General features: G+C 42.1%; 1 protein-coding gene across 4 annotated transcripts in view; it reads left to right on the top strand.

The window, feature by feature from the left end:
- Nucleotides 1-15,659, top strand: part of ETV6 (ETS variant transcription factor 6) — a 165,145-nt gene that overhangs the window by 128,371 nt on the left and 21,115 nt on the right. For 3 of the 4 annotated variants that reach the window (XM_073315678.1, XM_073315667.1, XM_073315695.1), the window contains exons 3-5: nucleotides 1,373-1,537; nucleotides 5,293-5,427; nucleotides 11,792-12,337. In XM_073315678.1, coding sequence (XP_073171779.1) covers nucleotides 1,373-1,537; nucleotides 5,293-5,427; nucleotides 11,792-12,337 — 846 coding nt within the window. The remainder of the gene's footprint in view (nucleotides 1-1,372; nucleotides 1,538-5,292; nucleotides 5,428-11,791; nucleotides 12,338-15,659) is intronic. The other variant, XM_073315686.1, reaches the window with a different exon arrangement.

Below are 15,659 nucleotides of genomic sequence, written 5' to 3'. Positions count from 1 at the left end.
GTGCATACTGCTGTGTTCGATCAGCAGTATTTCACTCCTTTCAGGAGTCAACTATGTGCTCATCTGAAGCTCCAGAAGCTTGCTCTCAATTCTCCTCCTGACTCAGATTCAGTTCTGTATGTAACTTGATGCCCAGGCTTTCCTAGTAGCTGCTTTGGGAATCTGAATCTTTCATACCAGCAGAACAGAATTCACTACTCGTGACTTTTTTTTTAACCCTGGCAAAAGGGCTGCATATCATTTTTTTAAAAAGTAACCAACTAGGAGATTTGTAGTTATGCTTGCAAAGATTGGGGTAATCAGTCTCATAGAATAGTGTGTCAGGAAGGAAACGTCTTCCCATATGCAGCAGCATACAATCAGCCAGGTGCAATATAAGGAAGGGTGGTTCATCTTGCTCTGAAGCATAAGATTTTAACCACTGCCAGGGGCTATGTACCAAAGATCTGATCAGATATGGCAAATTTTGTTTCTATGCACAGTGTGAAGCTTTCCTTTCTACATAACGCATTGTAACAAGTCAAACAATGAGTCATCTCATAAGGGGAAAAGGAAAGGAAGCTTTTATCTCCCCGTGGATGAGATAATCTGCTTGCCTATCTATCTAGGTATAAGCAGCTGCCTGTTTTTTCTCCGTGGGAAGGAAGCCATTTTAAAATTGTATGTAAGACTGATATTTTAATCTCACCTATCCCAGGTCTCATCCTGAGTCCAATAAAATCAATGGCCAAACTCCCTTTGACTTCACTAGTAGTAAGATCAGGCACCAAGACCAAACTTAAGCCTGTCTATGCACAAAAGTTGTATTATATTTAAAGTGACACAACCCTGCTTGTAAGGGCACAGTTATATCAATACAAATGTGCTTATAGTAGTATAGTATGCAGTGTTTTTGTAGCCAGGTTGGTCCCAGGATATTAGAGAGACAAGGTGGGTGAGGTAATATCATTTATTGAACCAACTTATGTTGGTGAGAGAGACAAGCTTTTGAGCTCTTCAGTGTAGTTTATTTCTATGTAGGAAGGGGACTAAACTATAGTGTATCTAAACTAGGGGTTGTTCCAGTATAATTATATTCTTAAAAATCACACACACACACGAACCAACGTAACTGTATGTAGACGAGCTCAATCTCTATCCAGCCAGTTGAAAGCTGTGGTCTTGTGTCTTGTTTAGAGGCAGACACATGCTGATTCACACATGCTGAATCACAGTAAAGTATTGGGGCATGGATGTAACTTTGTATTGCTCCCCCAGACCAATCTCAGGCTTTGCATCCAAATGCAGTTAGTGATTCAGGAGTCCTTTCCCAGAACTGCTTGCCCTTTGTTCCAGTTTCTTAACATGACCACAGTGTTTCTATCTCCCACAGGCTTGCAGCCAGTTTACTGGAGCAGGGATGATGTGGCCCAGTGGCTCAAGTGGGCAGAGAAGGAGTTTTCCCTGAGGCCGATTGACAGCAACACTTTTGAGATGAATGGCAAAGCACTCCTGCTCCTGACCAAAGAGGACTTTCGATACAGGTCTCCTCATTCAGGTGAGGTTTATCTACACCAGGAAGGATGGAGCAGGAAAGAGACGGAAGCAGAGACAGACTCTGGGAAGGGAAGGAGGGAGGAAGAGAGCCATGAAAGGTGGGCTGCAGAGACAAGAAAAGACAGCCATAGTTGTTAGGGTGGGAAGGGAAAGACAAGGACAGCCATGCAGACTAGGCTGGGGGAAGAGTGAAACATCCAGTAAAATAAGAAAGGGTGAGGGAGCGAGTGATCCAAACGTCCTTGAACTTTGAGAGGGTTTAGATTCCAACCCAAACTGAGAGTGCCTGGCCCATCTCTAGTTAAAACCCTTTGCAAAACCCAGAGAAAGACTGCCTGGCCGCAGTTTAGAACATCCAGCTCTGTCGTTTAAAGACTTTTCATTTCATAGACCCAACTATAGTAGGGAGTTAATCAACTGCTCCAGCCTCTTAAGAAGCCTGCATTAGCATTCTGTATCACGGTGGTTGACTCGGCTGATTGTGCTGCTAAAAGCTCCAGCAAAACTCATCCTTGGGGACCTTTCCTCTCTTTTACAGCCCCCGTGGGCTTCCCATTACCCTGCCCATATTCTCTCACATGCTGGAGTCCAGCCCCCAGCAAAGCACAGGCAGGTGTGTGAATCAATCCGCCTGTTGCCAAATAATTTAGTCATGTACTCACTCAGAAGATTTAGAAACATGTGTGTGTCACCTGCCTGTATTTATATTCCCTGCAGTCTGTCGCCTCCAGCATTATAATCCCACTGAACCTCCTTCCTCTCCTGTGCCAGGGTTGTTTAACTACATTTGAATGAATGGTTCTAAATAAAAGTTGTTAGCTTTCTTTTTATGACCATACAGGGTACCCCTGCTAAATAAAAAGGCTTGTAATTCAATCAGCTACCAGAGATGATCATACAGCTTGAACTGAGTGCCTGGAAAATAGCTGTAATCAGACTTCCAATGTAAAGACACAGGAATACAGATGGTGTCGCACTAACCAATCAAAATGTGAAGTAGTTCTGAAAGACGCTAACCTTGTGACACCCCGAAGGCACCTCCCTGTAATAGCATCCTCATACAGGATCTGGACCATCTTTTTTTCATATAGGCCCCGATTCAGCGAAGCGCTTGAACACGTGCTTAAATCCCATTGACTGTTTAAGAAATAAATAAATAAATAAATAACTTGGGACAGGACAACTTTTCTGGTGTTTTGTATGTAGCACCCACTGTGCTGCATGCAACTCCCCAGCACTAGCTGTCTAGGAGAGACACCTCTCTTCTCCCTGCATGTACTGTTACTGCACTTGACGTCAGCTGGATTTAAGCATCTGTGGGCTGGAGACTGAGCATTCACAGAGGAGAATCCTGGGCTCTCGCATTCATTTCCTCACTGTGAATGGAGCTCCTACTTTGCTGAATGTGAGGCATGATTTTACAGACTACTGATCTGTGAACTCAATTTAAAATTTTATTCTCATTTTTTTATGGTAGCTGTTGACAAACTTTTGAGAAAACATTCCATTCAGGCCTGCTAAATCTATGCCACATACAGCAATAACAAGCACAGAGGTCACCCTTAAAACTTTTCGATGACTGTAGATTACTAAATAACAACATCTCAGTATTTGAAGTGTTTCCCAGATATTTCTGTATTTAAAGTATAGGGAAATGAATAATGCCATTTCTGCCCAAATGTTATTTAGTTAGCTAAGGGCTTGCAACACTCAAAAGTTGCACCCCTTTAACTATACTGGTAGGGGCATTTCAGTGAGGGGTGTGCTTTTTTTTTTTTAACCAAAACAGTTATACCATTATAACCCATTGTGTAGATACAGTTATAGCAGTATAAATGTGCTTATACCAATATAACTTATTCCCTTTCCCTAATGGGAATAGCTATACCAGGATATAAACCATTATACCAGTATAACCAATATATCCACACAAGGGCTTGTACTGTTTTGTAGGAAATCACATCCCTCATGAAATCCTTATATTGGTCCAAAAGCTGTGTGTGGACTAGGCCTAAGGCAAAGGTTGTGCAGTTTTTAAGGATGACCACTGTATTTTTCTGGAGTGATCCAGCACAATTTATGTGTGTGTCTCTGTCTTGCTTTGTAAAATACAAATTATGTGATAAAATCCCCCCTCTGGTCTCTCATTATGTATTAAATATGGATAAGGTGACAGGATTCTTGAGGCTTCATTTTTAATTAATTTTTCAGGCATCACAGACATTAAAAGTGCCCTAAAGTCACCCCTGACATAGTAAAGGCAGCCAAGACAGAGAAATAGAGCAAAAAGTCAGACTATGGAAATGAGGATGACTTAGGCTGAAATAGTTAGGAAATAAACAAAAAAGGTTTAGTATCTTTGACCGACAGGTTGAACCTTGGAGGTTTACCGTGGCAAGTGCTGAATATGAAATAGATTTACAGGTGTTATAGAAATAAGAAAAATAACAGTAATAGAAAATGCAAGGTCTCCTAAATGCTACTTTAACTAAGACAGTTAAAGCACCTATGAACATTAGTTAATATTTCAGGCAAAGTACCATTGTTGAATATTGTTCACTCCGGCATGTGAGGGCAGGAGATAGGCAAAGGGCTGCATGTGGTATTATTAAGATTAATCACACACACCCTGGGGCACTTAGAGTCACCTGCATTTTGGGCTTTCGTTAACTCTTTCTACTTAACTGCTTCATCGTTGCCAGCTATAAAAGGCAAAAAGTACCTCCACTGTTGCCCAGATGTACTTATGTACAGTTGGAGGCGGGAGGGTCACTGAAAGGTGAAATATTCTCACAGTAAATTAATCACCACATAAACAATCAGTCTTCTGGCAACTGTAATATGTGTTCCTTTAAGGCCACCATATTGTTACCTGCGAACTTTAGCAGTGCTGGAAGTTATTCCCATGCCGTGCTGTTGGAATGGGAAAAGACTGCTGAAGCACTGCTAATAAATGAGTGCTAGCCCTGAGAGAGGTAGCTCTGTGTGAGCCTGGATTGACAGCCACGAGACAGTGGGAGTTAGGTGCCTCACTACCTTCACGGATCTCGACCTGACTGACCTGCTAAATTTGCCGTGGGGAGAATTGATCAACATTCCATTAGATTTCCATAGAATGTCATAATGGCACAGGAACATCACTGCCACAGCACACATACTGGTGTGGAGGAGCATCAGTGATGTCTTTTCAATGGAATGTATATCTTCTCCAGGATAAAACCTCATTATACAGTAAAACTTAAGGGAGGAAGTGTTGAATAATGGTTAAAGCAGAAGGCTCAGAGCCAGGAGCTCTGGGTGCTTATCATTGTTCTACCATGGACCTGCTATATAAGCTTTGGCTGGGTGACTTAAACATTCTATGCCCTTGTTTGCCCAACTGCCAAACTGGGACAATAATAAGAGGAGGTGTGAGACTTAATTAACTAATGTTTGTAAAGTGTTTTGAGATCCTCAGATGGGAGGTGATGTGGAAGTACAAAATCTATCTACCAGACTATTTAGTGCAACTGGACTGAGGTTTATATTGCTCCCCCCACTTTTCACTACTGTTGCCTCTGCGTGACATGTACAACTTTTGGACTGCCAAGAAGGAGTCTTACTTAGGAGTGAGAAAGATGCAAGTTCTTCTTGCAGGCACTTTTGGATCTGAAAATGGCACCCACGAGCTTTGAATTCATGCATCCAATGGCCAAATGAGTCTTCTCCAAGAGTCTGTAAGTTTTCATTTCCTTTAGCCGCTCGTTTGTCTTTCAGGTGACGTGCTGTATGAACTCCTTCAGCATATTCTGAAGCAAAGGAAAGCTCGCATGCTATTTTCACCTTTCTTCCACCCTGGGAACTCTATCCATGCTCAGCCAGAGGTCATATTACACCAGAACCACGATGAAGGTAATAATGTCTCCTTTATTACTGGAGGTGTCATTATGTCAGCAGTTTGGATGAGGCTGTCAGAAGGTTTTTTCTTACTCTAAACCAATACAAATTTCATTTTAAAACAATCTCTCTCCCTTCAGAAGTGGAACAGTCCTTTAGTTGTTAGAATGTTCAGCTGATCCACCAAGCCATTTGGTTGCAAATTCTTAGTGCTTTAGAAAATTTCAGCCTTTTGCTTGTGTAAATCTCCATTTATTTTCCACTATTTTGTCCTGCTTCAAAGCCTGTTTAAAAATATACTAGGTGGGGATAACTTTTCTGGAGCTTATATCTAGAACCCACTCTGTTGCACAGATCTTTCCTCTCCCAGGTCCTAGTTTTCTCGGAAAGAAAACTCCCTTCTCACCTTATTTACTCTTACTGCACTTGTGATCGGCTGGCTCTAAATTGGGGACTGGAGACTTTGACTTTGGAATTCACTTCCTCTGGTGGATCTAGAGACATTTGACATGTATGGCAGGGTGCTAGGCCCATTTTTTTGCTCAACTTTTGCCTTAATTGTAAGATTGGTAATTATTTTGTTTTCAGGGAAAGGCTGTTCTTCTTTTTATTTATATATATATATAAAGAAGAAACAAAATAATTACCAACATATCTATGCGTGTGTGTGTGTGTTTCTCTTTCAAATATTGCACCTGTGCCATGTGTTTTGTAATTAAGCACATTTTATAAATTAACAAATAAATAACTATCCTGACCATTAGATCTTAGATAGTGGCAGGATCAGAGGCCTGCCATAAGCACTGATATCTTTTTTTTATTGGAAAATCCAAACTTCTGAGATTGAATTGAAATTTCGACACATTGTCACTGTGATCAACACTAGATAGGTAAGACAGACACATATATAGTTGAGGAGGTGAAAGAAACATTTGTAGAACTGTTGCTTAAATTTAGTTTGTTTTACTGTTGGGATAAAATCTGGAAGCAATATAGACAAATTCACCAGTCTGTTTGCAGATGTCTCCCCATGATGCAAAACAAGTGGTGCTTTTTTGAATGGATTTGCTTTTATGGCATGGCAGATATTGGACACTTTTCCTCTTTATTAGAGCTGGTCAGAAAATATTTGGATTTTTTTATATTTTTCAGATTTGGGTGTTTTGTTTTTCTGACAAAAAATATTTTTTTGGAAGAAAACACTTTCCAGGACAATTTTTGTTTAGTTGAAAACCCAATTTTCCATCCCAAAAAAGTTTTTACAGAAACTTTTTAACTAGCCGTTCTCTCTATCTCCCATCCTTAATCACAAATAAAAAACAGTTTGGATTTCACCCTAGTCCCCGCTTATCCTAGAAGTGCACAATTTGGCAACATTCAGATGAGGTCTGATGCAGGGCAGGATTAAGAGGCATTGGCAGAGCTCTGTGGGGAGCCCAGGACTGATATAACAGGAGGCACTGTAGTGCATGGCTGAGGGGCATTGGCAAAGCTGTATGAGAATGTCAGGACTAGAATAACAAGAAGGTGATGCAAGTCAGGAGTAGGTTGCGCTGGCAGAGCTGAATATAGGAAATTTACAAAGTTCCTGCCCAGTATACCTGGCTTTAGGCAGAGGCTGTTATTAATCTCTCACTTTCATGAGCCCTGTATTCACACACAAGGGTTTGTTGTTTTTTTAATGGAAAACTGGGAATGGGCCAGGTGAACCCTTTGTGAAATGTGTGTGGGTTTGAACATTTTGTACTTTAGCACTCAGTTCCTTTGGGCAAAATCTCTTAGGCTGGGGTAGCTAAGGCACAGGTATAAGAAGAGTATAGTTATGATTTAAAGCCTATCCAAAGATTTAAAGGCTATAGATTTAACAATCTGGTAGAATGGTTCCCACACCAAGTGTCCTTTACTGCACACAACTCTGTCATCAATGGGATCACTTTTCCACTTGATCACTGTACATAAGTCCCATTAACCGTAAGGACCAACTCCCATTGACTTCTATGGACGCAGGAATAAGACCCAAAGTGCCTCAGCATCTACAAGAAAACTAACCATCTTTATATGTCCAGTATCAGCCAGGTTCTAATGGAAACACTAATAGCTCTTACAGCTGCCTAAACATCTCAACTAGCCAAAGGAGGGAATGGTAGATCAGAATGACGATCCTGAGCTAGTGAGCACCTGGTTTCAATCCTGAGCTACAGAAGATTTCACAGTGTTGTTTGACTAGGCATTCACTTGCATCATTTGCTAACCAAATCTGATTGCTTCCTTTAAGTCCTCTCTCTTAAGGCAATTTGTAGCCCTATTTTACTTGGTCCTTAGAGCACTCAGTGCTGTGACACTGGTTCCTTTCTTCATACTCATTCCCAACCACTACAATTAGCTTCATTTTATTATTTTTATTTTGATACAAATGGAAGAGCATTTTGTTTTAATTATGGACTCCCAGACACGTACTCTGGGCAGTGAGAGAAGCTCTTTATGCCAAGCATTCACAGGCAGATAATGAGCATACTTTGACTCTCTTGCTGTGCCCTCTTCGTTGTCTCATGTCACTGCGTGAGGAACTTGCCCAGCTAAATGTAACACTTTGCTGCCTTCCTGCATGTACTCTCTTTTTCTATTGTGCTGTGTTCTCTATTGGGTATTCTCCCCAGCTTAACTCACAATGACCAATGGAGAGGGGCCAGTAGAGTCCTTGGCATGTTACCGTCCTCAAACTTGATTTTCTTTAAGGCTAGTTTTGCAGATATCAAATTGATTTTTGTATCCCTCCCTGATGAGGTCTCTCTCATTCTCTTTCCCTCTGCAATCTCCCTCTCTCTATTTATCTGTCCACCTGAGTCTGGAGTTGCTCCTAAGGATCACCATCATTTTAACATCTGTTTTGAAACCAATCCAACCAAAATCATTTGTGGCCAAGAGGTGGCTCTTCACATGGCTCTTCACAGCCTATGCAAAGTCAGTTGCAAAGCCTATGGTCAGTTCCCAGTTTGTCCCGCTTCCGGTGTGCAAGTGTTCATATCTCTTTAAAAAATGCCACCACACCCAGCATTGGTTTGGAAACACCTTTTGGCAGTCTTTTGTGGAGATGCTAAGGGCCGAATGAGCCATGGGGACTGAATTAGCCCCTCATCTCTAGTGGTCCCTCTGAATCAGCATTGAATGACTTGGGAGGCTGTGGAGGAAGTTTGCATTGTTGCTGCCTGCACTTGTTCTGTAGAGAAACAGATGGTTTCAGTCACCAGGACTGTCAGTCCAGCAACTTTCCACCCACCCATCCCTACAGGAACAGCTGGGCCAGCAACTCTCCACAGCATTCGGTTCACTTTTAAAAAGCTACATGGAAAGGATGGTCTGAGGGTGCATTCCAACACAAACAGATGTGTTCACGTGTTCTTTGTGGCACAAGCTGGTGCAGTGCTTGCAAAGGGATGTTTCATTTATTAGGGCCAGATTCTGATTCTCTTACACACAGTGAGAAGCACCTTACCCCATTTGGTTTCATTCATTACAGTGGATGTGCTCGCAGAGTAAAGTACCTTATTCAGTAAGGACATCCGAAGCTGACCATCAGTGTGTTTTAACTGTATCAGTTTCCAAATTAAGAGGATGAAGAAGGGAATTTAATTCAAAGTGATCCCTTTTCTGGTCCTGCTACGTTTGACAGAGGAGTTGAGAGGGAGTCCTCTGAGATCCATTGCTCTTCACTGAAGGGTCCTTATTGCAGCATCCTGGCCCCTGGCGAAGGGGAGGGATGAAGGTACCCCTCTCTGGAGCCCATCAATGTTGCATAAAGTTTCCACCAGAGATTTCAGTAGACAGCAGCGTAAGGCATTCCTTCCTGCTCATGGGCTGAGTTCAGTCCCTCTCCAGCTCAGTATTCAGACTCAGTTCCCATACAGAAGCTCGGCACTGCTACTAGACATCAGAATAAACACCATGCAATGTCCCTAGTTGCTCTCTCATTTCTCAAGCATCTTTGCTCATATAGGCCAAGAATGAGCATAATGCTTTTGAATGAATATGTGGCGGTTTAACTGGGCAGCCTGTAGAAAACAGGTTACTGTATATGACAGGTATGGGGGAAGCAGTTGTAATCAAATGGGGTTTCCTTGGGTTGTGGTTAATGAATGTTAGGTCCCATCTATGCTCACTGAACATTCTTCCTTAAGCACAGTTTAAACTGCAGTCACTAGGCAGGATCATAGACCAGGCTGTGGTTTTTGAGCAATGTTTGAGCAATGTGGTCCTTTCCATATCAACTGGCCAAACTCAAAGCCATCTACTTTAAGCAATATAAAAAGCCACTCAAAGCAATATACTTTAAACCCATTTTGAAGCCCCATTATTAAACTTTGTTTTTCATCTAGAGCATAGCCTAGATCCGTAAGTTTCATTTCCTCCTGTCATTTCGTTGTTACTAACCTAACTAGCTACACAAATACATTTTTCTTGTTTATGACCTCAGGTGTGTGAATCATAACTAAACTCCAGGCATGCATAGTTTCCTCCTAGGCCTTCACAAGGAAACTGGTGGCTGCTGGCAAATCATGTAGGTGCCCATTTCGGGGGGCAGAGGAGTCAGTTTAAGGTCACTGAGCCAGTGCTGACTGGAATTGCATCTTCCCAGCAATACTATGTTTAGGCTTTTGCATGGGTCGGTGCTGATCCCTCTACTGCAGCTTGTGTGGTTTCCAGGGTAGGCAAGGACCCCATAGATTCCTTTCTGCCTAAATAGGGTCTTCAAAGGGCAGTGCTCCCTTGACAGGAGAGAGCAAGGAGAACAAGCCTTCGTACAGGAGCAGAGTGAATGAGTGAACAAATAAGACAGTTACATTTACCTATTTTGATTGTTGACATGTGCCTAACAGTTTCCTGCTCTTATCACCTGAGGCTATTGGCAAACAGGGCTGAAATTTGAGCTTTGTTTTTCTAGATAAAAACCTGTTAGCCTTTGCTCTCTGTTGTATGCGGGGCAGTTGTAGCCCTGTTGATCCCAAGATATTAGAAAGACAAGGTGGGTGAGGTAATATCTTTTACTGGACCAACTTCTGTTGCTGAGAGAGACGAGCTGTGTAAGCTTGAAAGCTCACCAACAGAAGCTGGTCCAGTAAAAGATATTACCTCACCCACCTTGTTTGCTCTCTGTTGGTAGCTTTCTACTCAGAAAACTATGGCCTTAATCAGCCAAAATCAGTTTATTTTCTATTAATTGAAGCAAATGTTTTGGTTTGTGGATGTTAACAACCCTTGCAGATGATATTCTAAATCCATGCTTTCTGAGCTCTCCTTAATGTAAAGGGACACTGCTAATGTCAAAAGGCCAACCCAAAAAGTCCATTCTGTTTTTTCCAGTATCAGACACTCTAAAAGGTTTTCATCTGGAATGATGGAACAAGAGAAAAATCTTGGTGAAATCACTTTTAGAGGGTTTATAAGTGGTGATGGGGTGAAATTTAGGCTATCAGGCAAAACTTCCTGCCACTGAAGTGTTAGGCTGTGATATTCACAAGGTGATCTAACAGGGTTTTTTTCCCCACATCTCTGATTTCTACAACTCTCTGACTAATGTATCCAGTACTCGTCCCATGTCTTGAGCCACTCTGCTGCTGGCTCTGGTCTTCAATTTTCAGTTACAGGGTCTGCAGGCAGAGCAACAGGAAAGTCAGAACATGCATCCAGGTCTTTGTAACATATGCACAGCAATGAAGCTGTTAGGCCTAACAAAAACACGTCCCCCATTAAGCTGCCATGTATGAAGTTTCTCTTGTCACCCTCTCTGATTTCCTACTATTAACGGAGTGCTTCCCACCTACGTGGCTTTGATGCTCCCACTATTAAATTATTGTAGGAAAGCCAGGTTATGTTGGCTTAGGACAAATTTATGTTCAGTTTTGAAGGTAGCACAAAGGGAAATGAATAATAACAACGTGTACTTTTTAGCACCTTTCATCAAGGGATCTTAAAATGCTTTTCAAACAATAATTGTAATTCTGTTTAAAGGTGATGGGACTGAGGTTCTGGGAATACAGACCACTTGTCCAAGGTCACACAGGAAACTCTTTGGAGAGTTGGTAATAGAACAGAGATGTCCTAACCACCAATTTCCTACTCTCATAGACAACACTCCCTCCCTCTCAGGTATAATGAAGACTATGTTAAAATGTGTCAATGAGTTTGTAGATTCACAGAGGTGTAGTCCATCTAGTATGACCTCCTGTATATCACAGGCCATTAAATTTCACTCCGTCACCCCTGTGTTGAGCCCAGTAACTTGTGTTAGAGCATATTTTCCAGAAAGCCATTGAGTCTTGAGTTAGGTCCTGTGGTTCTGTCACGTTCATCATGATCTATGGTTTTCATCTTTTCTCCCTAGACAACTTTGTCCAGAGACCTTCAAGACCATCAGCAGAAACAGTCCATCACAACCCCCCCACCATTGAACTGTTGCATCGTTCTAGATCGCCTATCACCACCAATCACCGGCCGTCACCAGACCCTGAGCAGCGGTCGCTGAAGTCCCCATTGGACAACACTATCCGCCGCCTCTCCCCAGCTGATAGAGTCCCAGGGACAAGGCATCACCAAGAGAACAACCATCAAGAGCCCTACCCTCTCTCAGTGTCTCCTATAGAGAACAACCACTGCCCGCCTCCTCCTGAAGTACTTCAGAAGCCTTCCAGCCCCCGCCAAGAGAACACCAGGGTCATCCAGCTGATGCCCAGCCCCATCATGCACCCTTTGATACTAAACCCCAGGCACTCTGTAGAATTCAAACCATCACGGTTGTCTGAGGATGGGCTACACAGGGAGGTAAAGCCTATCAATTTGTCCCACCGGGAAGAGTTAGCATACATGAACCACATCATGGTGTCTGTCTCCCCTCCTGAGGAGCATGCAATGCCAATTGGAAGGATAGCAGGTAAGTAATATTCTCCAGCCATGTACAAGCCCATGGTCTTCATTCAGCATCTGCCACACACTAATCTAATGAACCATGTAATATCATTAGGAAGAACCTTCTGAGCTTCCTTTGGGCTTTTATAATATTACAGAAGGATACAGGCAGCTTGTAAGCTTCACAACTTCCATTGCAGAGGCTGGTAAGTATTACTGAAACCAGTTACACAGGTAGGTAAGCAGAGGTGCAGAGTCACTTGCTCAAGATCACATAGCAAGTAATCAGTGGCAGAACTAGGATTAGAATGCTGGAGTCCTGCCTCCCAGTCCCCAGCTCTGCCCACTCCCAATTAGTTTTAAGATTAAACTCTTTGAAATAGAGCTTGCCCTAATGGAGTAGTTAATGGGCCTCTGAATGGTGAGAAACAAATGTTCTAAATTGGCGCAGGGAGAGGAAAGCCCCATCAGCAGTGCAGCAAAGTTAGAATGTCTGAAATAGAAGGTTTTATGATAATGTTAATGACCCATTCCGCAGTTTCCACAAGTCAATCAATGACTGGACAGCACTTTATGAGCCTTTGGTTTTGTCTCAGACCCTTAACTCCTTTTGCCAGACATTTACTGACCAGTAAAAACCTCAGAATGGCTCATAATTACTGACGTAATGCCTTCACTATGGGGGAGGTGGGTAAGGGAAGAACGTTCATCTCCAAATTCTACAGTTGGCACTGCTCTATTATCTGACCAAAAGGAACAGTCAGCAGCCTCTGTGACGCTTAACCCAGATTTACTTACCTGGCAATAAAACCAATAATCAATGCAATAGATTAAGCTAGTATAAACAGAACCACCCCCTATCATTCCCCTCCAAGACAGTACTCCACTAGATATCCAGCTCTTTCCTCGGAGCCTCTTGGGAAGGCTACCACTTTCATGGGCAAAATTTTTAAGGAATATTGCTTGTGGAACATAGAAGAGATGGTCAGGATTGTCCCACTCACAATGGGGTTTGATCCTGCAAAATACTGAAGAACTTCTGGAAGGTGACTTGAGTGGGAATTGGAGGCACTCTGCATCATCTAGGGAGTGCTGAGCGTGTTGTAGGATCAGGCCCAATCTTGAGAGGTGGTCACTCTGGCTCTCCTCAGAGAGAGCTACTTTGTAGGCCTCTTTGCTGTACCTCATTACTAGCACTGTCCCTTTTTACAGATTCAAATTTACCTCCATCCCACACAAACCTCAGGCATTGTCTCACTTTTGTTATCGTAAATAATTGACATCACATCTGCTGAATCAGGAAACTGAGGTTACAGAAAATGTTTTTTGTGCATAAAAGAGAACTGTAAATAGATCAGGGTGGGGGGAAATCCAACCGCTTTAGAAATATATGCTGAATGCCCCAAATAACCAAGTGAAGAGGACATTCCACACATTTATGCTAACAAAACTTACTTCAGAAAATAAATGTCAGATTTGCAATGTCTAGGCCCAGTCAGGGGCACAGGCTTGTATTTGGTCTCAGACCTCCAAGTTGTCCCTCATTTTAAGGCCTCACTCAGTCCTAAAGTTCCTTGCAACAGATCTGGGGGCCTCTTCACTTTTATTGTTAATAATTATTTACCTCAGAAACAAGGAATCATTCAATTTTAAGGTCAAAAGGTACCATTATGATAACCTAATCTAGTACATAACGCAGACCGTAGACTCTCACCCTGTTGAAAGAGAAGTTGTAGAGTCATTTACATTACAGGAATGAATCCCACCGTATTTTAAGTTTCCTGCCTGAATGACTTTCTGATATGTCTTCTTTTGGGTGTCATCATATATTGGGTCTCACATATGGCCTGTAGCAAGTTGACAGGTACACTTGGTGTAACGTCAGAGCAGGCACTCTGCTGGGGACATTATCTTAGCACTCTACCTTCCTGGAGACTTCAGGCTGTGCAACGGGGTGAGGGAAATCTTAAGGTTTGGGTTGGGTTTGTTTGTTTAAATAGTGTGCATTCTCTAAAATAGTTTTTAAGTTCTAAAATAAGATACAGTAAAACTTTAGAAAACTCTGTAATGTTTTAAAATAAAACAAAATTCCCCATACTACAGTCAGCCAACTCCGGTCTCATATAGGTTCTGTGATGGGTGTGATATCTCCAAAAGAAACCATGTTGGGCATTGCAACAATCGTCAGCACTGGTGTTGTGTATTTTGCTCTTTACCGAATAAAGGAACTACGGGGTACAATGAGGTCCAAATAACCATGTTTATGATTATATACAATATGCAAGGCCTAGCTATGTATCTACTGTGATGCTCTGGCAGAGTTTGGATAGTTTCTGAAACACAGTGAGGGTCACTGCAGGATTCACAAACTCTTTACAGTGGATACTTCTGAATTCCTGTTTACCACAGCCAGATACTACTCAGTGCAAAAGCACAAATGGCCTGAGATTATGCCTATGGAAGGCAAAGGAAGTAAATTTCACTATTAACTTTAATGAGAGCGTCACTGGGCCCCTAAGCAGGAAAATGTTCTTGTAATAATGTGCTCCTTCTACCTGTCTGGAGTACTTGATATAAAGTCTTTTAATTTTGAACGCAATCTGTTTCTATGTCACGATTAACCCCTTACGTCAAGATTAACCCCTTAACGGTTTGAGTTTCCCTCTCTTCGTAATACTACTAGTGTCAGGTTAGATGCTTGGTATTTTGAGAGATATGCTGCTTTGACTTAACAAAAGAACATTGAGAATTATAATAATAATATCACCTAACTTTTATATGGCACTCTTCTTCACTAGATTGCAAAGCACTTTACAGAGGAGGTTGATATCTATTTGATTCTATATAGTTTTTTTTACTACGCTCATCACCATAGTATCTGAGCACCTTTCTACAGATGAGGAAACTGAGGCAAAGAAAGGTGGAGTGACTTACCCAAGGCCACCAGCAGGCTTAGTAGCAGAGCTGGGAATAGAACCATGGGTCCCAATGCAGTGCCTTATCCGCTAGGCCACAATGCCTTCCCAGTATATACTCCCGAAAGCAACACAGAGGAACTAAAAATAATCCAGAAAGCCATCCTAAATCCTTAGTGTTGTGAATAAGTTAGTGAACAAAGGCGAGTCTTCTCAACTGTTCACAAATAGATAAGGGCCTTTTCACTGCATAACATGAAAAAAGGGCAAACAGAATCAGAAGGGGTAGAGTTGACCCATGGTGACTGTCTAGGCAAACATGGCATTTTTGCCTGGAGAAATGGATTTTGCAGGTGATCATTGTGTCCCTGTATGCACAGGTGGAAGAATCCATTACCCCGCATGTAGGTGCTAGTGCAGAAAAAATGTCTG

Source organism: Lepidochelys kempii, chromosome 1, assembly GCF_965140265.1.
Source record: "Lepidochelys kempii isolate rLepKem1 chromosome 1, rLepKem1.hap2, whole genome shotgun sequence".
NCBI classification, from domain to species: Eukaryota; Metazoa; Chordata; order Testudines; family Cheloniidae; genus Lepidochelys; species Lepidochelys kempii.
The sequence above is the reverse complement of the archived record's forward strand: the minus strand, read 5'-3'. Positions and strand labels throughout refer to the sequence as shown.